Below are 26474 nucleotides of genomic sequence, written 5' to 3'. Positions count from 1 at the left end.
CTTGTGCACCTAGTTCTATCGGCCGTATTTCATGACTTATTGGGGACAAAACAAGCAATTCTTCATGAAATCAAACATTCAGCACCCGCATGAAGCCCGAATGGAACGATAATTAAATCATAACCACATTTTTCGACTTTGAGGTTGTCAGTCGAAACAGACTCCTCACATCGAATGTGGAAATATTCCTCTAAGCGATGCGATGCTGCAGTGTGAGCTGAACTGGTCATCTCTTCTAGCGACATCAGTTCACTAAGACTTTAATTTGACTCTTTTTGAAAGCTCAATGCTGGCAGGACCTCAACCACGTCAAGTCCGTCATTTTATCCGGTCGTTTAAATCGTGTGACAACGCTCGTTTGAGAAGCTTCACCTTGTTCAATACAATCAATAATACCGGCCTGTGATTAGGACCTTTGTCATCATCCAAACACTCGACGTGTTTAACATCTCCATCACTCACCCCAAAATGGTCTTCCTCTGGTTTGTGAGTCTCTGCCGTCGGGGTTACTGGGAGGATGAACACAAGAAGATACTGAGCAGAGTCATCACACACAACAAGAGACTCAAATCAGTAATGAACAGAGGGCTGCAGACACATAGCTTCGAGATGGAAGTCATGCAATGTAGTCGTTATGGGCCAGTTAATAGACTGAAGAATATCATGCAGTCCTATAACAAATCCTCTCTTCTTAAAGATCACATGTCTGGGAATCTTAAACGTTACCATTAGTGTAAGTGTATTATCCAACTGTAAAACACATTTACTCAAGCATACCTTGATTTATGTATGTTCATAGAAAGATATGTGGCTTGATACACTGGATATGTATGATTGTCAAGCTCCTATAACCTTAGCCTCCAACAAAGGCTTAAAAACAATTCATTATAAAGACTTGTCCCTTTTAGAATATGAACAATTTTAAACACTCAGGATCAAATTTACAGAAGGATTGTGCAGCTTCTGAAACCTCCATGACGTTGTAGTTGCATCATGATAACTCAATGAATAAAGGTCTGCTGTGTGTCACTTTGTGAAAATAAATGATAAAACAAAAACAGGATTTACATAATCCACTAGATTATTAGTGCTCAGAGCACGCCTGTCTTTAAACCACGCCTTCTTTTGGATCTCAAGACACATCTGTACAGTTGTGTGACTTTATCTCACACAGTTGAGCCATATGTGTAAGAGTATATATATATATATATATATATATATATATATATATATATATATATATATATATCCAATCAATGTATATTCAATCAATCAGTCACTGTAATAAATTGATACTGTAATGACATAATAATGGATAAAGAAACAAGTAGCTACTGCTTTAAATTTGCAATCTGGAAGATGTTCTATTGAATAATGAATAACTCACTTTTTACAGTCAGAGGAGGTGATCAAAGTATTGCAATATTTAGGAACATTCTCTCGAGGCGTATGTATATAGATATATATAGAGTCTGACCAGAGCCTGCTCCACACAACCACACGAGTGACTACACTCAGCTGCAGATGTTGCACGTTCATGGTGCCATCACCGGACACAATTCATTCATTTTCAATTTGGTGACAACTTGCAAATATAGCAATGTTCAGTTGTGATTGACAGAAGTATTGAGTCTATTGTGAGGGTATTGAGTAGTATACTCCAGTATTGAGTCTATTGTGAGGGTATGGAGTAGTATACTCCAGTATTGAGTCTATTGTGAGGGTATTGAGTAGTATACTCCAGTATTGAGTCTATTGTGAGGGTATGGAGTAGTGTACTCCAGTATTGAGTCTATTGTGAGGGTATTGAGTAGTATACTCCAGTATTGAGTCTATTGTGAGGGTATGGAGTAGTGTACTCCAGTATTGAGTCTATTGTGAGGGTATGGAGTAGTATACTCCAGTATTGAGTCTATTGTGAGGGTATGGAGTAGTATACTCCAGTATTGAGTCTATTGTGAGGGTATGGAGTAGTGTACTCCAGTATTGAGTCTATTGTGAGGGTATGGAGTAGTGTACTCCAGTATTGAGTCTATTGTGAGGGTATGGAGTAGTGTACTCCAGTATTGAGTCTATTGTGAGGGTATGGAGTAGTATACTCCAGTATTGAGTCTATTGTGAGGGTATTGAGTAGTATACTCCAGTATTGAGTCTATTGTGAGGGTATGGAGTAGTATACTCCAGTATTGAGTCTATTGTGAGGGTATGGAGTAGTGTACTCCAGTATTGAGTCTATTGTGAGGGTATGGAGTAGTGTACTCCAGTATTGAGTCTATTGTGAGGGTATTGAGTAGTGTACTCCAGTATTGAGTCTATTGTGAGGGTATGGAGTAGTGTACTCCAGTATTGAGTCTATTGTGAGGGTATGGAGTAGTGTACTCCAGTATTGAGTCTATTGTGAGGGTATGGAGTAGTGTACTCCAGTATTGAGTCTATTGTGAGGGTATGGAGTAGTGTACTCCAGTATTGAGTCTATTGTGAGGGTATGGAGTAGTATACTCCAGTATTGAGTCTATTGTGAGGGTATGGAGTAGTGTACTCCAGTATTGAGTCTATTGTGAGGGTATTGAGTAGTATACTCCAGTATTGAGTCTATTGTGAGGGTATGGAGTAGTGTACTCCAGTATTGAGTCTATTGTGAGGGTATGGAGTAGTATACTCCAGTATTGAGTCTATTGTGAGGGTATGGAGTAGTGTACTCCAGTATTGAGTCTATTGTGAGGGTATTGAGTAGTGTACTCCAGTATTGAGTCTATTGTGAGGGTATGGAGTAGTATACTCCAGTATTGAGTCTATTGTGAGGGTATTGAGTAGTGTACTCCAGTATTGAGTCTATTGTGAGGGTATTGAGTAGTGTACTCCAGTATTGAGTCTATTGTGAGGGTATGGAGTAGTATACTCCAGTATTGAGTCTATTGTGAGGGTATGGAGTAGTATACTCCAGTATTGAGTCTATTGTGAGGGTATTGAGTAGTGTACTCCAGTATTGAGTCTATTGTGAGGGTATGGAGTAGTATACTCCAGTATTGAGTCTATTGTGAGGGTATGGAGTAGTATACTCCAGTATTGAGTCTATTGTGAGGGTATTGAGTAGTGTACTCCAGTATTGAGTCTATTGTGAGGGTATGGAGTAGTGTACTCCAGTATTGAGTCTATTGTGAGGGTATGGAGTAGTGTACTCCAGTATTGAGTCTATTGTGAGGGTATGGAGTAGTATACTCCAGTATTGAGTCTATTGTGAGGGTATGGAGTAGTATACTCCAGTATTGAGTCTATTGTGAGGGTATGGAGTAGTGTACTCCAGTATTGAGTCTATTGTGAGGGTATGGAGTAGTATACTCCAGTATTGAGTCTATTGTGAGGGTATGGAGTAGTGTACTCCAGTATTGAGTCTATTGTGAGGGTATGGAGTAGTGTACTCCAGTATTGAGTCTATTGTGAGGGTATGGAGTAGTGGAGGTGGTGGAGCGTGTGTGGCTGAGCTGCCGTATTGGTTTGCATTAGATTTAACAGGAGAAGCTGTATTTAAAATAGGGCGACGATACATTCTGACTCCACTTCATGCCTTCATGCCTGTCAGTCTGTGGAATTGTTCGGGTCACGAGTCATGTTTTTTGCCACATCAACGATATTGAGCTAATTGTTTAAAATGTAAAATGTACACATGTAGAGGATGTCATGTTGAGGAGCTGACTCCTTCTTGACAGCCGTGAACATTTAAACCATGGTAATATAATGGGATTCTCACTTACCATAATCATAGTCTGTGTCTGGGCCTGTGGAAGATGAAAGAGAAGACGGGACGCTGTGAGACACAGACCGGGATAAGTACGGAATCCGAGCGTACGTGAGAAAAGCATAACCGAGAGATGAAAATAGTTTGAGCGGAGCAAATGTTTAGATTAGAGACAGAACATTGGGTGTGAGGTGTGAGAAGAGCAAAGCACCAGAAATAACAGCGTCACCGAGGCCGTCGCCTCCGGTCTAAATATAACGTTGTTCTCCGCATCTCATTCACACTTTGACTAAATATAAGCCTTGTGTCATCGCGTCAGGCAACGCAGAACGCAGCCGGGGTGCTGTGAGGAGGGGCCCACGCGTCGACCTTAGGGCTAAACCGATCAGGAGAAGGGGACGGACGGACGCGTCACGGTGACCTCGACGTTTGACCGACAAAATCTCATCAAGGTGGATGCGACAGAAATCGGACAGAAGGACGGACAGCCCGGAAAACGTCTCCTGAAGGCTCTTGAGACGACTCAAGCCAATATGTGTTTAGCGTGTGCTACGTTTGTTCCCAAGCATGCGACGCATCTCGGCAGCGCCTATACTCCAATCAATCGATTGAGTGTTCGTGGAGATAGCTGGCAACCTTGAATTTGGGCGAAAAGTGGGGAAGAGATATGCGAGATAACGCTTAATGGTTCCGAATTCCAACAGAGTGAAGATCTAAAAGAAGTCGTGCATGTTTGTGCATGTAAGCATATTACAGAAGTCTAAAGCAAAACGGCAGCTTGCAGACTGTGTCATGAGCATTTTTAGTTTAATCCTGTGATTTTAGGTTTTACAGCCAACCGTGTCCAGGTCCAACACAAAGCCACAATGTAAACCAGCTGCGTGCTGCCGTGGTGCGTTAGCATGTCAACCGCAGCGATCACTAAAGGACTGACATATGGTTCTGATGGTGTCAGTTGGGAGGAACAGGTGCAGATAGTTCTCTGTTGCCGATGACTTTTTCTTCAACACGTGATGCAACAGAAACTCACCGTCAAAGGGCTTGTCGAGGAAGTGGCCGTACACGCTGCTGGTGGCCACTCCCAGGTAGTTGCTGGCCGTCAGGGTGTAGTTCCCGTTGTTGTGGTGCGTTGGGTTCTTAAAGGTCAGGCAGCCCTCTATGTAGTCCTGATAAATATCCATATCAGGACGCACATACTCAGTGTGGGATATTTCCTGAAAGGACAGAACAAATGAACGGTGACGTCATGTCACGGAGCCCTGAGTAAAGTCCTACAACGTCTGGCAACTATGTCATTATTTAAATATTGCTGTGAAAACATCCGGTTCAAACAACTTGAACACATCATGATTATATCATAATCAGCTTTTGTCTAAATCTCAGTGCCTTTGTCTGTTAACGTTGGCTGCTAGCTCCGTTATTTAGCCGAGGAGGACTTTGCTGCCCACTGGTTGCTATATGCTAAGCTAACAGCTAACATGTATTAGCTCTCTTCCGGCACAGATCTGTTTAATTCAATCCGTCCACCGTTGATTTGCGGCACCATGAGCCTGCGGTCGTCCACTTCACTGCAGACACATATTGAAACCTTTTATTTGACAGCTGATGTTTCTTTATCCATACACAACATGTCATCAGCCTGTAAGACGTGAGGATCAATAAATACACCTTGTAAATGAATGCACTGTGATTATAGGTATATTTCCATTGTTCAGTCTAATACATCCTTGGTGCATTTCATGCCGAGCTGCTCATTCTTTCCAGGTAGACGAATGATTGCTTAGAAAGAGCAGCCATGAAGTACAGCATCATTTAGACGGTAGGCATTGCACAGTAGATTGAGTGGGTTGTGATTCGGTTACACACTGACGGTCGAAACGAGCGCACCTTGTCTCGGTAGAACCACTGCAGCGTCGGGTGGGGCGACCCTCGAACGGTGAACTCTATGCAGGTGTCATGGCGGCGTTCGGGCTCCTTCAGCTTCACGATGGAGGGAGGAACTGAAGAGACCAGAGAGAGCAGAGGGCAGATGAGCACTCCACTTTGTAATTGAAACGGAGGACGACATAAAAGTGTTTCAGTGTCGCTGCACTGCTAGTGAAGCTTATACTGTCGGCCATTACACCGGATGTATTGTGGCAGCACATGGAAATTCGAGAGTGATAGAAAATGGGAGAGACCTTGATTATCATTTTAATATGCCCGTCTCATCACAATCTGTTCCGATCGATTCGGAGCGTGTGTGTGTGTGTGTGTGTGTGTGTGTGTGTGTGTGTGTGTGTGTGTGTGTGTGTGTGTGTGTGTGTGTGTGTTCCCGCTCTCGTGTTTCTCTGTTGACAGACAAAACGTTTTCCGAATGCAAACACAGTTTTGCGGCCTGCTGCAAACAGTGTCACGGTCTTTCTGCAGCCCGTGGTGAGAAATCCAAAACCGGCACCAGAGAAAGACGATCGCTGTTAATAGACGTTCCACCGCAAACGGAATTCATCCTCACACTCACACACACACACAAGATAATACATCATCAGAGTTGCTGGGATGAGTTTCACAAGCTTCAGATGCTCAAAACGATTTATAGAGTGTATGTCTGACATGCAGTATATGCATAAGAGAGTAAAAAGAGCTCTGCATGAAAGCACCCTTGGGTGTTATTAATAATCGTCCAGTAAGAATAATTAGCAAGACTAACGCCACGCTAGCAGCACCTAGGGGCTGCCTCTACAGGTCCATTTACATGCTTTGTAAAGGCTTTATATGCATTAGCCTCTCACATCTGAACACACACAACCATAAGTGGAAAAAGATTGAAGTTCCTGCAGAGGGTGGTGCTTGAGGAAAGGTCACGCGGTATGAAATATGGAAAGCTTCTATCAACTGTGGAACATGACATTGATACTGTTTCATGATTTGTGATATTTTGTGTGGAAATTGATGGTGCCAGAGGAAAGGTCAGGGGTCACCCAGTTCTTAAGAAAAGCCAACTTTTGAAGATCGTTAACATCCAGAGTAAAGTTCATTGAAATCAGGTTCGAAGGTTAACTTTTTAATATGATAAGAGGGTCGAACAATTCTTTCTATTTTCATAGCGTCCAATCGTGGCTACTCCAGATTGCTGAGAGTTGAAACGTTCTGCTTCATTCCTTATTCGTTGCTGTTTAGCCGTCCAAGAACACATCATTTGCTGTGGTAAAAAAAATGTCTCCCAATTCTAATCGAATGTAGAAAAAAGACGGTCAATACAGCCGTATCCATAACGTTCATGACTCTTATGGAGCGCAGAGCACAGACTTAAAGTAAGTTTGTTAAAGCGCCTTAACATCGGCCTAAGAACTATCTGTGATACACGCTCTGATCACCGATCGGCACGAGCCGATATCTCGTCATCTCGAGGTTCAACGTTAACGAATAGAGGTTGTAGTCCCTGTATGCTACACGAGAAACTACTAAACAACAAGGAGTGTCTTCCCGGGCCGCGGCGCTCAGGTATCTCACAACTTACACAAAACCCCGTACACAAGGAAGGACTGTGCATGAAACAATGAGACCATTTTGAGGAACATGAGTGCAGTCCATATGTTGCTTCCAGACCATAGTCGCAGATGGTGGGGCCATTTTTCAATTTGCACACATGGGAGCTTTGTATTGGTAATAATGAAAGCAGCTTTGATTCCATTTGTATGCACACATACCCTTTAATGTCACTCTGACTGCTTCATGTTTGTATCCACGTTTGGTGCATTTGGTGCAAACGCATCATGTTATTCCGCAGGATGCATTGCTGTAATTATTATCCCTTATTTCCAGTCAGAGGGGCTCCACCTCTTGCTGAAGCGCTGTTCTCCGGTGAATCGATGAGCGGGACAACATTGGCCGTGGATGAATGGGACGTGGCTACGGCAGCTAGCTGTGTGCTCGACGTCTGAGGAACAGCGAGTGGGCTGATGAACGGCACTCGTAAAGAGGCAGTGAGGACGAAGCACAGGGGTCAGCTGTGAGGTCCCCTCGTGTTCAAACACTATTAAGACAAGACGGGGACAAAGACGGCAGAGGACAAAGGAGGAACGCCGTAGCAAAGAGTTAGACAAAGGAAATACCAACGAGTGATATCTTTAAAATGAGTAAGTAGCGAGAGAGACCACTACACGTCTTTTTAAAACGGGGCTGCAGACTTGATAGGCCCACTCTCAACTCATGCTCAGTGTTGAGCTTGGATCTGTGTTCTGTTGTGAGAGAGGCAGGGTGTGGTGAAGGGAAGCAGGGCCCACAGCCCTCTGTCCGAGGAGGTGCAAGCCTAACCCGTTAACGGCGTAACGTAGACATTCACACGAGTACAGGACCCCATGAATTTATTAATGACTTAGTTTTATGTCCGTGTGCTTTGTACTTTTGTAATATGTGAAGTTCTCAATAAAGTTCTTGAAATTCTCTATTTCCCCCTGCGCCCCGCCTGTCATACCACTGCGCCCCACTAGAGGGGCGCGCCCCACAGCTTGAGAAACACTGGCCTAAAGTGACGGTAGGTAGCTTTCCTTTTCTGTCAGCAAGATACGAAATCAGCCAAAGGACGAGCTGGACAATGTCATCAACAGATGGCAGACGGAGACAATGTGCAGTAGTGAGGGAATGTGTGATAACAGGGGCAACGTCGTTATACGGAGAAAGACCAGGAACCTTTGCCAATTCAAGACGTAGCGTCCGTCCTCAAACGGCCACCGGACGGACTTCCATAAATATCACTTCCTGTGGTCTCCTTCTGGATGTGTCTGACCTACAACTTGTTCCGCACTGAACCAGGTTGGGTTCCAGGAGGGGCTGTGATAATCTGCTGATTATTTACCCAATCAATTGATCAAGTGTTTGTTTGGCAATTTAACACGTAGTCGAGATCAGCAGCCTGTGTGTTAAATCCAGCTTGTGTTGTATCAGTAACGAGAAGGACGGTTCAGGAAGGAGACGGCCCGCTGAGAGTCAGTTCCCTGTGTTCTGCGTCGCCTGGGTTTCGCCATTGCCCCGCCCCTTTTAGGAGAACAGCAGCAGGCCCTGGGTCTATTAACTCCAATGGGAGATTAGAACTTGAACACAGATCATGACCGGTTCTGAAGCAGTACATGTTGAGCCCTTCTTTTCTACAAATCCAAAGAAAATTCACTTTGTTTCAGAGAAACATTGGCAAACGCTCTTATAGTTTCCGCAATGCTAAATATGGCTGTTAGCTGAGTTGATGTCATTTTGGATTTGAAGGCGAAAGCAAGAAGAAGTCAAGTTAACCGGTTCAAAGAACAAACACAAAGAGTCAGCCGTCCTGCTGATCGTGGGCGCCGTTTCACTCTCTGCTTTTTCTTCTTCTCATTTAATGTTTACCGGCGGCCGGCATACATATTGTATTTATGCCTCATAGCTCATTTCTCATCCCTATTGACTGCATCCCTGTTGCTGTATCATTCCACGTAGAGCCACTGCACGTCTCATGAATCAATAAGCAATCCAGCTGTGTCCAGATGCACAAAGAGATGCATGGCTGTAATGTGATGAATACGTTGCGCTCTGACTCATCTGTCCTGCCGGTCCTGCCATTAAAACTACCGGAGCTTCAAATAGTTACCAGGGTTTGATGAGGGGAAAGTTCAATAATGAAAAGCAGTGAGCTTATGGAGGCAGTGGGCACTATTTTGGCTCTCATTGCTTACCCGCATAAAACAAGTTTCCAGTCCAGAGCAACTCAAACTTGTTTCCTCAGCGGCCTCGTCTTTTTGAAATTCAAGCCTCTGGGTGTAGCGAGATATATGCATGATGCGCGGGTGGAGCTCGCCCTGAGAATAGATTTGTGCATCCGTGAGTGTTTACATTATCGTGCACAGGCTGGTCGGGTCCCTGCCATCATTGTGTGATTATCATAGGAGCATTCGTGACGACGTGACGATTCCACTGCTGCTTGTATGTACCACATTCTAGTGGAATCAATCTGCAATGTGTTATGCACCGTAGAAACCCCGTCAGTTCAAATCATCATTGATACTCGCCATTTTTCTTAAATCCAAACCAGGGTGCATGAAAGCTCGTCTGACGTGGACGTCAATGCTGCTGCTGGAGCAACCGACAGAGCTGACAGAGATGTCACACCGCATGGAGAACGCTGTGAAGAAGTGAATACCTGCAAAGTGGACCGAAGAAGCACCTGAAAAGGGCCAGTGTGGGGGATTTGGCGCCGTCCGGTGGTGAGGTGGCAGATTGCAACCAACTGAAACTTCTCCAGCGTGTCGAGCTTTAGGAGAACTGTGACGATGTGAAAACGCCTGTATGTAGATATCAACGGCTCATTCTAAGGTAACTAAAACACAAGCACTATAGAAAACACACTTATTAATACTATGCTCCATTTCTAAAAACCCTTAAATGCTGCACACTGGCCCTTTAACATTTAAGGTCAGGCGCCTCACCTTCCAGTATGAGAGCAACTGTTCACCTCCTCATAGAAACGTTCTTATCCTCATCAAATCACATGCGCAGGCCAAACCAATCAGTGAATGTGTCCGGTAATAGTGTGCATTCATCACAGTGGTACGAGGTGAAACGTCTTCATTACCATGAGCACACACACACACACACACACACACGCTGTAGTTTATTCTGACTCCATCCTGCATATGCCGTCCTGCTGCCACAAATACTCATTAGAGCGCTGAATGTGGATTAATCCGCTAGTCCCCAACAAACGACTCGTGTTTGAGAAAGCTTTGATGGAGACAACAGTGACCAGCTGTTTGTGAACATGCTGAGCCGTTTTAAATCAAAAGCAAAAGTCACCTGTTGGCAGTGAGAGCCTCACAGACAGCAGGGCAGTCGCACAGTATCGTGAGTAACAAGTGATGTCAATTGATTTTGAAAGAAGTGCAATTAAGAATGATTTCTGTTAAGTTGGCTCACGTACAGCCAGATGTACGCTACTGAAGTCAAGCTAATGACTGAGAATATAAGAATGTGCACATGTAATATAATAATATAATACAAAAATGCCATTCAAAAGGTTGAATGAATAATCAGGTTATCATCAGCTGTAATGAGACTCAACTGTGCATTCAGCTGGCGGGCGCATGCCTTCTCCTTTATGATGTACTATAGGCGCGCTGCTTGTCGTGGCCTTTTTAATTTGCCATGTGACAGGATAATTAATCAGAAGCATTCACGCAAACAAGCTCCTTTTGTAGGTCACATGAATATAAACACACACACACACACACACACACTCTGTAGGTCACATGTGTATGCGCCGTAATGATGACGGATGGGCGTGTTGACCACTATGATAACACTAATAAGTGTTTTCCTAGAGTCACCATTAAAGGGAAGACATTAGAGTAAAGACAATGGAAGAGCACTGTGTGTGTGTGTGTGTGTGTGTGTGTGTGTGTGTGTGTGTGTGTGCTCTCACAGTTAACAGTTAGCTGGACGGAAGCGTTGGTCATGCCCACGATGTTGGTGGCGGTGCAGGTCAGCAGGAAGTTGTTGTCCTCTCGACTCACATTGACCAGCGTTATGTTGATGGAGTGGATGGTGTTGTTGTCGTAGACTCTGGCCTGGAAGGGGAAGGAGAGGACACAACGGGCTGAAAACTCGCCGGGCACGAGTGTAGAAAGGCAACAAGGTTGTGAGCATCTCAGCTAGCTAACTAGCCAGCATCTAGCAAAAGGTATCGGCGCCAATGTCGGCGTTATGTTGCGTTCACGCCAAGTTTGTCCGAGTGTGAAGCACACGGAACCATGACGTCACTCTGACTTCAACCACGGTCACCCCCACTGTTACCCTCGTACTCACAGACTTTGAATTGCCCACATGAGCTACTTTTACAGTGTTTAGTTCGTCAACATGGGAATACAAACTGTGTGTGTTTCAGTGTCTACACCGGTACTAGTGTACTGTAGTATAGTGTAGTTCTTTAAGCTTTATTCATCTTTTTAAAAATATTTAAAACAACAACATTACAAGTGACTATCTCTTGGCAGCTGTTTCAGAACAATGGACAGCGCTGTTTGTTGTGTGTGTGTGTGTGTGTGTGTGTGTGTGTGTGTGTGTGTGTGTGTGTGTGTGTGTGTGTGTGCGGATGCAGGAGCTGTCCGTAGTGCTGAAAACAGACGCGCACCGTTTTCTTAGCCTGCTTGCTTTTCATGGTTGTAAGTGGAACTTTTGGCCCTGGTTCCATTTCCATTAGAGAATTGTTCATGGATGTATCTCGCGCTCTGATAGCGTTGACTGAGACCAGCAGCTGAATCAGGCTCTTTGAGAGCGGGGGTCACCCCTAGACCGGCTTATATTCAGCACAGACAGAGTCTTAGTGGTAACAATAGTATGAAAGTGGAGATGGTGGAAGTCATGGACGTAATGGAAGACAAAACTGTTATTTTGTCCTCCACGATCTCCCACTCTAACGAGCTGAAGCTCGTTAATAATGTAAGACCTTGACACTTACTGTACGATGTTTGTTTCTGCTGGAAAGCGCGTCAATGATTGATGTCGACAGACACATCGGTTACTGCCAGCAGCTTGCGAGTATCGCATGTAAAATGCAACACAACACAAGTGTGGCTGGGTGTTCGCCTCGGCGTGTGCGTGCGTGTCCTCCTTTACCTCTTGCGCATTGATGGAGTGCAAGCCGTTCACGGGCCAGTCCACCTCGGGTAACGGGGATCCAGAGCCGTTGCAGATCGCCGTCACTCGGTCGCCCTCCACGACGGTGAGGTTGCTGTGGCTGACGCTGATGTCTGGCAGGTCTGAGAGACGGAGACGGAATATATAATAATTCTACCCATATCCGCAGAAACGATACTTTTTGAGTAATTTCTGAAGATTGAAGGCTCCAGTGGGAACCAATGGGCTCGGAGCCGAGAGCCGCAGTCACTCATTCTGGGTGTGATTTATTCAAAAATGATTTAATCAGCTCCAACACAAAAATCATAATCAGCAGTCAGAATTCCCAGGTGTGTGTGTGTGTGTGTGTGTGTGCGTGTGTCTGTGCACTCTCAACTCACCACAACTGCTAATGTTCATATCCTGCAGCAGTATCTTGGTGTCGCCGTCAGCACAGTACAACTGTTGGCTGCTCAGCCCCGCCTCTCCTCTCTGTTGCCATAGCTGCAGCCAGCGGATCTCACAGCCGCAGTCGAACACCACCTCCTCCAAATGGCTGGAGAGAGAAAGGAAGCAAAAAAGACACAGAGAGCATTGGCGGCATTAGCCGGGCGTGATAAATCTCATCAGCGACACGTTCACCCTTCAAAACTGGAAACCCTGAGAGGGGGAACGGAGAACGTTCATCACGCCAAAACTCCTGAAGAAAGTCACGGCGGGACTGAGCTACCGCGAAGCTGAGACCTTCCCTTCGACCCTAGTTAGGTAAAGTGATGGGGGACACCTTCAGCAGGCCCACAGGGACTCACCCCCCCCTCACGGTGAGACAGCTAAGTGTGTAGGTGCAGTATTTCCCAGTGGGCCTGAACTATTCTCGCCCAAGGCACACACTGCTGAATTGGGCCGGCTGAGAGAATGACAGAAAGTGAATGTAGAAGAAGTAAATCACAGTGCCTCATCCCCCCCACCCCACACACACACACACACACACAAATCCTGGAATACATGGAAGCTCACAGATTGGTGATTATATAACACCCCAGAAAACACACTTCTTCTGTAAGTAAAGTGTGTTTTGTGTATTCATTCTGGTGGAATGAGTCAGCAGAGTAACTATTCTAAAATACAGCTTTCTCATCCATCATCAGCACACATTTCAGATTTCAGGTTTTGGTACCTTCTGACAGCAGAAAATGGTAAAGAAATGGCTAAAAGTCCGAGCACATTCGACGAGGTCCCATCCCTGTTCCTCAGGATCTGCTGCTTGGGCAGAAGCCCCCGCCGTCTGCACTGTAGTATCTTGAGGCTGCAGGTTTGCGCGTGGTTATCGTCGTGAAGTGGTCACGGTTATTGTTCACGCTGTGCTTTAAGCTATAAAATAAACTAGGATTTAATCCAAATAAATATGCATGTAGAGAAACATAAGCTCCGGGCGAAGTGTCACCTGACACGACGTCATTAGTAAGAACAAACGCGGGACATGAACAGCGGCCTCCTGAGTAAAGGTCCCGTGTTTGTCGTCTCAACCGGGGAGTGAGACCCACACCGGTCCACAGAAGACTGACACCAGCACGAGGGAAGGGATGAGGCTGGTTTCTTTGAAACTTGAAACTGCTACACTTCGCTGGTTTGGGGTTTTAGTGATATTAGCTAAAGTGGGCAAGCCGTCAATAGCATTTGTCTGTAACTAAGCAGACTAAAGCTTCTGTATCATTATACAGTCAGCACCCCTGTACTGCTATAGGGTCACTTGCTACTTCCAGTTTAAAGAAGCCCTTTGATGTGTGCTTTCTACGATGTATGTGTTAAACTAGTGTTGAACCAAGCAACACATACTAAGACTAACTGCATTACAAAACAAGCCCACAGAGTGTCGTCAACAGCCTCTCTGCACGTGCAATACTGCAGGATATGTGCAAGATGCCAAACTACTACAGGGACTGTACACATACGTGCTCATAGGGATCATTTCATGTCTACTTGAAGTACCGAGTCAATGGCCTATTGGTACATTTTCATATTGTACCTTTTGGAGGTGAAATATTGAACAGCACACATGACATCGACACATAAAGTGCTATTTTCCACACGGTGCTCGTGAGAAAACTCCACCACATTATCACATCCTCTACGGCGGCTGAGAGTGTGACAGAACAACGACACCTCACCGTCTCTAGGATTAATCTACCACCTCCCTGAAGTCAGCGCAGGAAGGTGCATAAGTAACTCTCCGAGGTAGGTGGGTGTTTCAGTCCTATGTTCACTTTCAGTTATATTCCTAGGGGTGATCGTGAGAGGGCTTGACAGATACTGTGTCTTCCATTATGCACATATGCCAAGAGTGACTTCCTGATAGATTTTAGAAGGAGGACAAACATCGCTGCACCGGTCTCTATGGGTTGAAGGGTGGAAGTATCTTGAACATGTGACCCAGCAAAACAAGCTGGGTGTGGTCTGCTGGGTGTGGTCAGGTGGGTGTGGTCATCAGGGTGTGGTCAACTGGGTGTGGACGTCAGGGTGTGGTCAACTGGGTGTGGACATCAGGGTGTGGTCAACTGGGTGTGGTCAGCTGGGTGTGGTCAGGTGGGTGTGGTCAGGTGGGTGTGGTCAGCTGGGTGTGGTCAGATGGGTGTTGTCAGGTGGGTGTGGTCAGCTGGGTGTGGTCATCAGGGTGTGGTCAGCTGGGTGTGGTCAGGTGGGTGTGGTCAGGTGGGTGTGGTCAGCTGTGATGCAGTCAGGTATTATAGTGCTACCCTACTTCACAGCTACACAGGGTGTTTGAACTGTTGTCAACACTCGCTGGATGGGTAACCAGGATGAATAAACACGGAGGAGTAACTCTTTAAGGTCAGGCTAAGATGGGCTTCATTTAACCATGGCAACAAAGTGGGGATTCAAACCACAATCGCCATTAGTCCCATGAGACGCTCTGTTGACCCATCCATACACCTGAAGGCCTTTACAGACCGGGCGACGTGACAAATAAACCAAAATACTCACATCAAAGCTATGTGAAACGTTTGAATAGATTAATGCAGACAGAGGACCGACTACCAGGATCAGGATCTGGCAGTCCGTCTGAGAAAAACTGGTGGATGGTCTACACTACAGTAAGCTGTTTCAATGGAGCGACTGAATTTGAGTTCCCTCTGGTAAACAGATACGCAGCGTAAATGACGAGGGCTTTTATTGTGCAAGGTGAGAACGGAAGGAGGGAATTTGGTCTGGTTTGCCATCTTGGATCGGCCCATAGAGCCTCCATGTTGTTGATTCATACACCTCATGAGTGTAGGTCCGTTCCGCAAAGCGTGATTTTGATCTGTCACAACTGTGTCACATCTGTTCCATTTCATCAATACCTTTCGGAGGTGAGGACAGCCCTTTTTGGCACGAGCAGAAGTCGCATTAGAAAAGCGTAAACAAAGTGTTTGACCAACTGATCAATGCTCCGTCTTCAACATTTGATTAATTTGGTCAATAAAAACCAACCAGATGGCCGGCTTCTCGAGCTCCAAAGCTGCTAATCCTCATGTACGGACGCCGACACCAGCTTGATCAGCCTATCATGGTTTTGTCATGGCAACAGTTGCTCCATTCTCCCTCCTCCATTGCTCCAACAAACGACGCCAGAAAGAAAGAATCCTCACCAAAAGAGACATCCTTACACATCCCGAACATCATTTTAAAACTGCTAGAATTCCATTCAAATGAATTCAAACTGCTGCGTAATGTTGCTGTGGGGCTCTTTCTGTTTTAGCCGTTGATTGCCGGCCTGATTGCCCCTTTCTTCCTCTTCCTTGACGGCCTTCTGTCTCTGCTAGGCTCCCTGTTATTAGTAACAGCTGAGTTTGATGTCTGCCGCAATGGCTCTGCGCCCCCCAGTTTGGGAGCCATTGCATAAGCCATATCCTGCGCATAATAAAAGTACTAATACAAAAACTACATGAATAAATAAAAAGGGAACGTACACTAGTCAAACTGGTATTTATAATGTTAGTATAGAGATGAAAGCCACATGCTGTGCAGTTGCTACAGTGAAGAGGACCATTACCTTTTTATGTTCCAATTCAAGCATTGCTTCTTGCAAATTATTTGCAAATTGCATATCATGCCCACAAAACTAAGAGCCTCTGGAAACCCAAATCCACAATAGCATTCTAGTAATTCAAGGTCTTACGTTCATACTGTAACAGCAAGCATCCAAAAAGTGTTAGTACTTAGTTTCAATCCAAATTCAAAATATTGTAGACTGGAACAGTGGTGTCCTGGGTGAAAGTCCTGTGTTGACCACCCATCATTATAATGAGAAGTGTATTCGTGGTTAATGTATAACGTATAAGTTTCCTTCGAAACGTCATTGACAATGCAGTGTTATTGTACGGGGACGTTATTTTGGTCACAATGAATTTGTAGTCGGGGGTTTCGCTCGTTTGGGCGCAGTACATCACTTTTTGGCTTCGAGTGCAAGTTTGAAAAAACTTTGACCTGTAACTTTGTGCCATTGACCAACAGCAAGCCATGTTGACAGTCATCTGGCTCCGCTGTGTAGTTCACTACAACAGCAGAGACATCCAGGAAAGACCTTCTGTGTTTATTTTCAGTTGGATTAAAGACAAGTATTCAATATTATTTCTTTTTGGAAAGCACTCCATGCTCCCATCGCCTGCAGATCTGACAATAGACATATGACAATAGCCCCCACGTTGAAAATACCAACAGTGCACTTAAACAGGGTTTAGTCCTCCTCAAGGCTGACTTTCTGGGTGGAGACATTATTTCAGAGCAAAGTCAGGACGTTATTGAGTCCCATTCAGTCCCATCAGACATCTTATTTCTCACCCTTGAATCTTAGTGGACTGATTAACACGCACTCCAAAGCATTCCTCTCTGGCGTCTCTTTCCTGTGTTGTCCTGTGTACATCATCAGCGGACAGATGTTCCTCCGTGATGTCACTCTTCGTGGCTGATGGGAGATTTGTGACACGGCCGTATCTGTGAGATTCATGGAGGTGTGAAGGACGGCGAGTCGGAACGAGGCGCCGTCTTTCCCCCCCTCAGTGAAACAAGTCGTTACGTACACATGGATGGATTGTCCCGTAGAAGGGGGAAGAGATTTATGAATAACAGCGTTGGGACGGTTTACTGGGGACAACTGTAGGTGAAGGACACATGTGGTCATACGCACTAATGGGATAGGAATAGATACTGTGTGCATGGACACATACGCATGGGGCTGCAATGCTGACAAAAAGCAGGAGATTATCAATGAAAAATGTAACCGAATACAATCAATACATAAGTCCAGACTCTGGTGGTGGTGGTGGTGGTGGTGGCTGATGATAAAACTGGTAGGCTGGGTGAGATGATGGATCTGGGCAGTGAAGTGGAGGCGGAGGGTCGCTCCCGTCAACCCGACCAGACCGCCGACACAAGATCCGTTTGCCGACCCGAAACCACAAATTCTATAATAACTGTGCCGTCTTCAAAAAGTTCAGTTCGGCTGCACGTTTAACGAGATCATCATACGTGTGAAACAAAGGAGATGGTAACACTTTATAATAACTAATGCTTCATAGCGCATAGCTCAGTATGACTAAACACTTCATTCATCATTCATAAAGCATTATTCCACTCATTAGTATGACATTCATAACAACAGTTATACATGTTGTATTCTTCATTAATAAGCTTGTCTGTTATGTGTTTCATGATTGTGTTTTCATACTTTATGAATGATGGATTCCCCATTTGTAATGAAGTATTATATATATTACCAACCAATTATTAAGGAGTTGTAGATGATTAATAACATCCTTTATAAAGTGTTAGTAAATGATTAAGAGCTTATTTAGATGTACATTATTCATACATTTATATATAAAATGATTTAGATATGCACTAATGGTTAGGGACTATGTTAATATATGTTTTATTGTAATTCTCTAAATGTGTAAGCAACCTGTCTAAATACTTTGGAGTTATTACATTAGTTGAGTTGTCCCACAGACTTTTTCTACCTTTTGTTACACTTCAGTGAGTAGTATACTCAGTGTTACACACACACACACACACACACACACACACACACACACACACACACACACACACACACAGAGCAGAGATGGAGTATTTCTCCACCACCCTGCAGGCGTGCCGTGATGAATGCCAGCTATCTGGTATTGGTGTGTCTGCTGAGGGGAAGGGGCAAGAGTAATGAACATTTGTTGATCTGAACCCCGAGCTGATTGCGCACACACACACACACACACACACACACAGTCCCCTGCTTATACCCAACCTTGAGATCAATAGGTGCATTATTACAGCCTCAGCCACAGGTTTGATAAATAGAACAAATTGGATTTGTCTGCAGAGGGAAAAAAAGCCTCAGGACTGGAATAGAGCCTGAATTACACAGAGCGAAGAGAAACACACTGTGACGGAGCAAACAACAAACACAAGGGATCCTCACAAACTTTCATTTACACATTAGGCAAGAAAATGGTTTAGTCGTTATAAAGTTGTTTTTCCAGATTTGCAGAAGAGATTGTGCATCGGCATGAAGGTGCTGAGTAGGCTGCAGAGTGAAACACAGTGGAAATATACATTTGCATTTTTAATATACTTTAAAATTCATTCAGTTGCATTATTCTGTTGTGGTTCAAGTATGACAAATATGGTGAATTTGAAGGATACACATATTCGTAGTTTTCTATCTCAGGCACTTCAATCACATCGGCTAAAATTGTAGAGTAACTGTTTAATATGTAAAAAGAATAAAGAAATGGTGCATAAATAACATAACGTTATCCCCCTCTACCGGTTTCCAAGTGGGATTATTTTTAACACCTCTGTCGTAAACATCTTTTTCATTTTCTTCAGAGGCCTAAAGACTCCCAACACTACCAACACAACCAACACAACCAACACAACCAACACAACCAACACTACCAACACAACCAGCACAACCAACACAACCAACACAACCAACACTACCAACACAACCAACACTACCAGCACTACCAACACAACCAACACTACCAACACTACCAACACAACCAACACTACCAACACTACCAACACAACCAACACTACCAACACAACCAACACTACCAACACAACCAGCACAACCAACACAACCAACACAACCAACACAACCGACACTCCCGACACTACCGACACTACCGACACTACCGACACTACCGACACAACCGACACTACCAACACTACCAACACAACCAGCACAACCAACACAACCAACACAACCAACACTACCAACACTACCAACACAACCAACACTACCAACACAACCAACACAACCAACCCTACTAACACTACTAACACAACCAACACAACCAACACAACCAACACAACCAACACTACCAACACTACCAACACAACCAGCACAACCAACACAACCAACACTACCAACACAAGCAACACTACCAGCACTACCAACACAACCAACACTACCAACACAACCAACACAACCAACACTACCAACACTACCAGCACAACCAACACTACCAACACAACCAACACTACCAACACTACCAGCACTACCAACACAACCAACACTACCAACACAACCAACACAACCAACACTACCAACACTACCAACACTACCAACACTACCAACACAACCAGCACAACCAACACTACCAACACTACCAACACTACCAACACTACCAACACAACCAACACAACCAACACTACCAACACAACCAACACAACCAACACTACCAGCACTACCAACACAACCAACACAACCAACACTACCAACACTACCAACACTACCAACACTACCAACACAACCAACACTACCAACACAACCAACACTACCAGCACAACCAACACTACCAACACTACCAACACTACCAACACAACCAACACAACCAACACTACCAACACTACCAACACTACCAACACAACCAGCACTACCAACACTACCAACACAACCAACACTACCAACACTACCAACACTACCAACACTACCAACACAACCAACACTACCAACACTACCAACACAACCAACACAACCAACACTACCAACACTACCAACACTACCAACACTACCAACACAACCAACACTACCAACACTACCAACACTACCAACACTACCAACACAACCAACACAACCAACACTACCAACACTACCAACACTACCAACACAACCAACACAACCAACACTACCAACACTACCAACACAACCAGCACTACCAACACTACCAACACTACCAACACGCATCCTCGCACAACGGTTCACATGATATCCTACGAAAAGTCACTCCTCAAAAAGAAAAGGTCCATGCATAGAAAGTAGTGCCTGCTCATTATGAGGAAAGACAGGATGGACATCTACAGTATCAAACGTGTTGAATCAAATGTGAAATGGTCAGTAACAGCTGAGCCTGTTGCAAGTTTAAATATCCTTGATCACATGGATCATATTGTTGATCACAATGGCCACGCAACTTTAGGATTATTGATTATACATCTGCCAATTGTTTCTTGTAGGCATTAATATGAATTTACAACCATAGTGGGAGAAGAGTCTGTGATTAGGATGCATTTCCAGATATGCCTTCATCTTCAATAGCCAGTGAGCCAGCACCATCCAGGAACTCACACTCTTCACACCTCACAGTACGGCCCTTCAGGTCGGGTGTTCTGTGAGGCGTTACCACTGATGAAAGACAAAATATGAGAAGTAACTCTCCTCGGGTTCACAGTGTTCGTGTCGACTGACCTGTGTTCCTTAGCGTGATAAGAACCGCTTTTAAAAAAGAAAAAGAAAAGCTGGATCAAAAAAGTATCTATCAGAGTTAAAACGAATGGATACGCACAAGATGGAGGCTGCTGCTCATAAAACGCTAGACAGCCTTAGAATCCTTCTAATGGTGCTTTGATTATTATCTCACTCCTATACAGCATCAGCGCTTGGTAATGAAAGGGCACCTCACCATGGGTTTCTCTTCTGACTTTAGGAATAATTCAGAGGCCATAATAATCCAAAATCAAATGGAAAAATCCAGACTGTGAATAAGAAGTGGACGGAGTCACCGTGGCGTCACCCACTGGTTTGTGGCTGTCGCCATCCTGGCTTTTGGCAGGCGCCACGTTAAGTACAACCGAACACTGAACAAGACATTTTTAGGTGACCAAAATGTTACAATTAACTTTCATGAAGTGTAAAATGGTTAAAGTTCAAAGACGAGAACACGGACGACTCCCAGACTAGACAACCCCGTGGCAGCAACCTGTCAATCACAATCACCTAAAGCATCCCCTGCTTTATGGTCTGTTTGACTATACATGGATCATAATTTACTAAATGAACATCATGCTGCTGTATTGAAGAAACTAGAGAGTGAGACCATAAACTCAAACTGCTGGTATTCATGAGCATGTCTGAGGCACTGCCTGGCACCACTTGATTATATTATAATTCCACACCAACCAAAGAACAGTGGGATTATTAAATGACAAAAAGGAGAGCGCGTTTCAATTAGAGAGGCATCAGTGTTATCTGTAGAAGGGGGATCAGCTCTGATTAAGCTGTTCTGATATCTTTACTTTGATAACAAAATCTGTTACGCATCTCTTTTACCAATTATGAAGCGTTAATCTGTCGGCTTCATCTGAATGAGGCCTTATTATCTGTGAGTGTGTCTGGTGTTAGAGTGGGTCAGTCAGTGGCCCAGTAACAATGCTGGGGGGGGCAGGAAATAGGTTGGCGATGAGACTGCACAAACAGCTTCATCACAAGGCATCATCATTCATACAACATTTTATCAAACACTTTAGCCATTGCCTTCTACCACAGCTCTAGCACTCACCGCAGCCAACCACCGTCCCTCATTCTCTGCCGCTTGTGCCTTGTTGCCGTTCATAAAAAGAAGGATGCAAATTATGAATATTGTGTAAATGATAAGTCGATTCCACCCCGCATCTCTCGAGCTTCCAGAGGGTCATCAACTCTGCACCAACGTGGTCACGCTGTTTGGTATTTGCTCCCTTTTTACTATCGCCACAATGCTGCAGTCACCACCATGCCATCGGAACTTGTGCCATATCTTGTTTCATCTTTATTATGTGTCTGGAAATCCAGTTAAAAATTGTAAGGAAGGGGAGGGGATCAAATAATGCAGTTATTAATCAGAGCACTCATATGAGAATGTAGAACTAGCAGAGAGCGCTACATATTTTACGGGTGAGGCATGTTGAAACGGTAGTTTGTGGTTTGCAGCTCTCTCATCTCTCAAAGTTACTGTGAGGAACTTTGAACTGGATATGTGACCTACATCAGGAAACCAGACCATCAGAGAGAAGGTTGGCTTCTGAGTTAGTTATTCTTAACGCTTGTCATCGGTGCCACCGGGTCCGATTCCGTGCAAAATCAGGTTAAACCATGAAGGTTCCCCATAAACTCAGACTCCAACAAGATCTGGCTTCACTGTAGTCTTCGAACCTGCGGTCAGAGGCTTCTCCTCCGTCCGGGGACGGAGCTTCACCTCCATGCGCTACCGGAGCCTGCTGGGTGTCAAGACCGACGCCACACTGCTGGAGGGCCAGGCTGTATTGCTGGGCCAGCTGAAGGGAAGGGAGGCCAGGGAGAACCAGAACCAGGACTGAGTGGGACAGAGATGCCCGCTGCAGTAAAATTAGTTTTTTTAAAGGGACACTGGTGCTCGGAAACACTCACGCTTTCGTCCACAGGGATGACCGAAACCAACACAAAATGAAAGTTCCTCATAGTTACTTTAACAAACATTAAGAGGAAGCAGGTTAAGAAACTGAGCTCCACTCCGTTTCAGTACAACGGACAGCGCCGCACCTACACAAAACAAACATTACAGTCCACGGTTCCCGAAAAAATGGATCCAATTCAAGATTACAAACATAAAGATATGATGTCATCCTCCGAGAGTCGGCCTAGCCGTGCCATTGTGAGGTCACGTTTCACACAGTACATTAAACACACTACTTTAAAGTTCTCCAACCCGAGCGAGCAACAAAACAAGCTAAGCAGGGGCGAGATGGACCACGACGTGGCTCTGTGTGGACACGTGTCCCGAACAACATATATTTGGATGAATGTGTGTGAGCTGAACGAGCTGTTTTTGCTTGATCGTCACGTTTTTGAGGTGCAGCTGCACAACACATTAGCATATTAGCCTGGATGTTGTCCAGTCAGTCAGCGACTTGGCAGAGCCAAGTCTGTAGCTGCAGATCAAATGAAACATTTAGTTTAGATCAAATGAAACATTTAGTTTAGATCAAATGAAACATTTAGTTTAGATCAAATGAAACATTTAGTTTAGATCAAATGAAACATTAGTTTAGATCAAATGAAACATTTAGTTTAGATCAAATGAAACGTTAGTTTAGATCAAATGAAACATTAGTTTAGATCAAATGAAACATTTAGTTTAGATCAAATGAAACATTTAGTTTAGATCAAATGAAACATTTAGTTTAGATCAAATGAAACGTTTAGTTTAGATCAAATGAAACGTTTAGTTTAGATCAAATGAAACATTTAGTTTAGATCAAATGAAACATTTACTTTAGATCAAATGAAACATTTACTTTAGATCAAATGAAACATTTACTTTAGATCAAATGAAACATTTACTTTAGATCAAATGAAACATTTACTTTAGATCAAATGAAACATTAGTTTAGATCAAATGAAACATTTAGTTTAGATCAAATGAAACATTAGTTTAGATCAAATGAAACATTAGTTTAGATCAAATGAAACATTTAGTTTAGATCAAATGAAACGTTTAGTTTAGATCAAATGAAACGTTTAGTTTAGATCAAATGAAACGTTTAGTTTAGATCAAATGAAACGTTTAGTTTAGATCAAATGAAACGTTTAGTTTAGATCAAATGAAACATTTAGTTTAAATCAAATGAAACATTTAGTTTAGATCAAATGAAACATTTAGTTTAGATCAAATGAAACGTTTAGTTTAGATCAAATGAAACGTTTAGTTTAGATCAAATGAAACGTTTAGTTTAGATCAAATGAAACATTTAGTTTAGATCAAATGAAACGTTAGTTTAGATCAAATGAAACGTTTAGTTTAGATCAAATGAAACGTTTAGTTTAGATCAAATGAAACGTTTAGTTTAGATCAAATGAAACGTTTAGTTTAGATCAAATGAAACGTTAGTTTAGATCAAATGAAACGTTTAGTTTAGATCAAATGAAACATTTAGTTTAAATCAAATGAAACATTTAGTTTAGATCAAATGAAACATTTAGTTTAGATCAAATGAAACGTTTAGTTTAGATCAAATGAAACGTTTAGTTTAGATCAAATGAAACGTTTAGTTTAGATCAAATGAAACATTTAGTTTAGATCAAATGAAACGTTAGTTTAGATCAAATGAAACATTTAGTTTAGATCAAATGAAACGTTAGTTTAGATAAAATGAAACGTTAAGTTTAGATCAAATGAAACATTAGTTTTAATGTATAATAATCATTGTGTTAAAGCTAGTGTGAAAAGTAATAATGTAATACTTTATGAGCAGTACTAGTTACAATACCAATAATACAAATACATATAATAAATACATAATACAAATCGTTTTTTATTGTTGAAATAAATGTGTACAGTTAAACTGTAATTGTGAATTGTACAAAGGATTAATAATGATGTAAAAAAATGAATGAAATGGTTTTAATAGTCTTTTTTTAATATTTCTCATGTAAACTGTGATTGAGTGATTTGAAATGATGCAGAAAATGAGTTGCTGTTCGGAGGAGGGAAAACAGTTGCTGGGTAATTAAACATCCCCACCACACGTATTAATGCAACTAATGTGTTGCTCTGTGATTCATCCAGCACTACACTTGTCTTTATGTGGCACCCTGTGGCCTGAGCACGACTTAATTAAACCTCTTTCATTAGTGGATTCTTTGAGGCCTTAAAATCATGTCGTCACCACCCCCCCCCCCCCCCCCCCCAGGCTGATCCCAGTTTATCTGACGACACGCAGAAAAACGCAATCTTTGCTCCTCTTGACACCGACTTAATTAGCTGCCTCATCTACCTGACCAGGGGAGTGTGATGTAAATGAGTTGTAGCACTTTGTAGCGGAGATAAGCTCCCTCTCCCTCATAGAGCGCAGATAACCTCCTATGTTCGTTAAAAGTGTGTGGGCCAGATGGGTAGAGAGACAAGCGACATGTGGGAGAGGAGCGCTTTTATTTTCACGTCAATATATATATTTATTTTTTTGGTCATGAAAACTTTTACACAGAATATGTGGATTTTAAGAGGTGAAAAGGTGGGTTTTTTTGGGTTACAAAGTCGATTTTCCTGAGCTTTCGCATCGCGAATAAAAGCACCAGACAATCTCATTGTGAGGAAAATGGTTGAGTTGTGACGATATCTACAAAACAACAACACGGAGTCAAGACAGGCAAACTTCATCACTCCTTCCAACCTCGACAAAGACGGCTCAGAAAAGATCCACTCCGTCACTTCTTACTTTTCAAAAATTCAAGCAATAAAATTAGAAATAAACAAACATAACAGACATAATGTCTCTCCATTTACTAATTCCTACCAGAGTTTATCAGCATCACTAAAGCAAACGGATGCTCTGAAGAGTTTACGGTATCTGTTTGTTTGAGATACGTCAATAGCAACCAGAGAGGAGGTGATGAGAGAGTCCTGAGTCTGAGTCTCTGGTCTGCCCCTGAAACGTAACGCTGTCATCTTTACCCTGGCCCAAGAGCCTGGTCAGGACAGCCCGTTTACATGTATTCAACATTTGATTGGCATATATCCAGGGTGAATATTGCTACCCGAACACTTTTCTTTGGTGTGGATTAAAATGTTCTTTGATTTGCACATGGAGCAATCAATTCAGGATCTCAGTATGTTTGGATGGATAGAAGTGATGGAATACCAAATATAATAGCATAAAAGAAACACTCCGAGTGCTCGACAGGTAACGCTTCACAGACGCCTCTCCTAGAAGGAAGAAGCGTAGACTGACACTAAGAGTCAAAGACGACTCAGCTGAGGTCCTTTTCTGCTTCACAGAAATCTATGGAGCATAAAAACAAGAACAATGAGATCAGTTGAAG

General features: G+C 43.4%; 1 protein-coding gene across 1 annotated transcript in view; it reads right to left on the bottom strand.

Moving 5' to 3' along the window:
- LOC137880902 (NT-3 growth factor receptor-like) overlaps positions 1 to 26474 on the bottom strand; it is a 189845-nt gene that overhangs the window by 79310 nt on the left and 84061 nt on the right. Inside the window, exons 5-11 of the mRNA XM_068722473.1 lie at positions 12760 to 12914; positions 12359 to 12501; positions 11166 to 11310; positions 5624 to 5736; positions 4767 to 4950; positions 3753 to 3776; positions 463 to 509 (exon numbers count right to left, since the gene is read on the bottom strand). Of these exons, the coding sequence (XP_068578574.1) occupies positions 463 to 509; positions 3753 to 3776; positions 4767 to 4950; positions 5624 to 5736; positions 11166 to 11310; positions 12359 to 12501; positions 12760 to 12914 (811 nt within the window). The remainder of the gene's footprint in view (positions 1 to 462; positions 510 to 3752; positions 3777 to 4766; positions 4951 to 5623; positions 5737 to 11165; positions 11311 to 12358; positions 12502 to 12759; positions 12915 to 26474) is intronic.

The sequence above is a fragment of the Cebidichthys violaceus genome, unplaced genomic scaffold (genome assembly GCF_023349555.1).
Source record: "Cebidichthys violaceus isolate CVI_PGR_0920_01 unplaced genomic scaffold, fCebVio1.0.p SCAF_3, whole genome shotgun sequence".
NCBI classification, from domain to species: Eukaryota; Metazoa; Chordata; class Actinopteri; order Perciformes; family Stichaeidae; genus Cebidichthys; species Cebidichthys violaceus.
The sequence above is the reverse complement of the archived record's forward strand: the minus strand, read 5'-3'. Positions and strand labels throughout refer to the sequence as shown.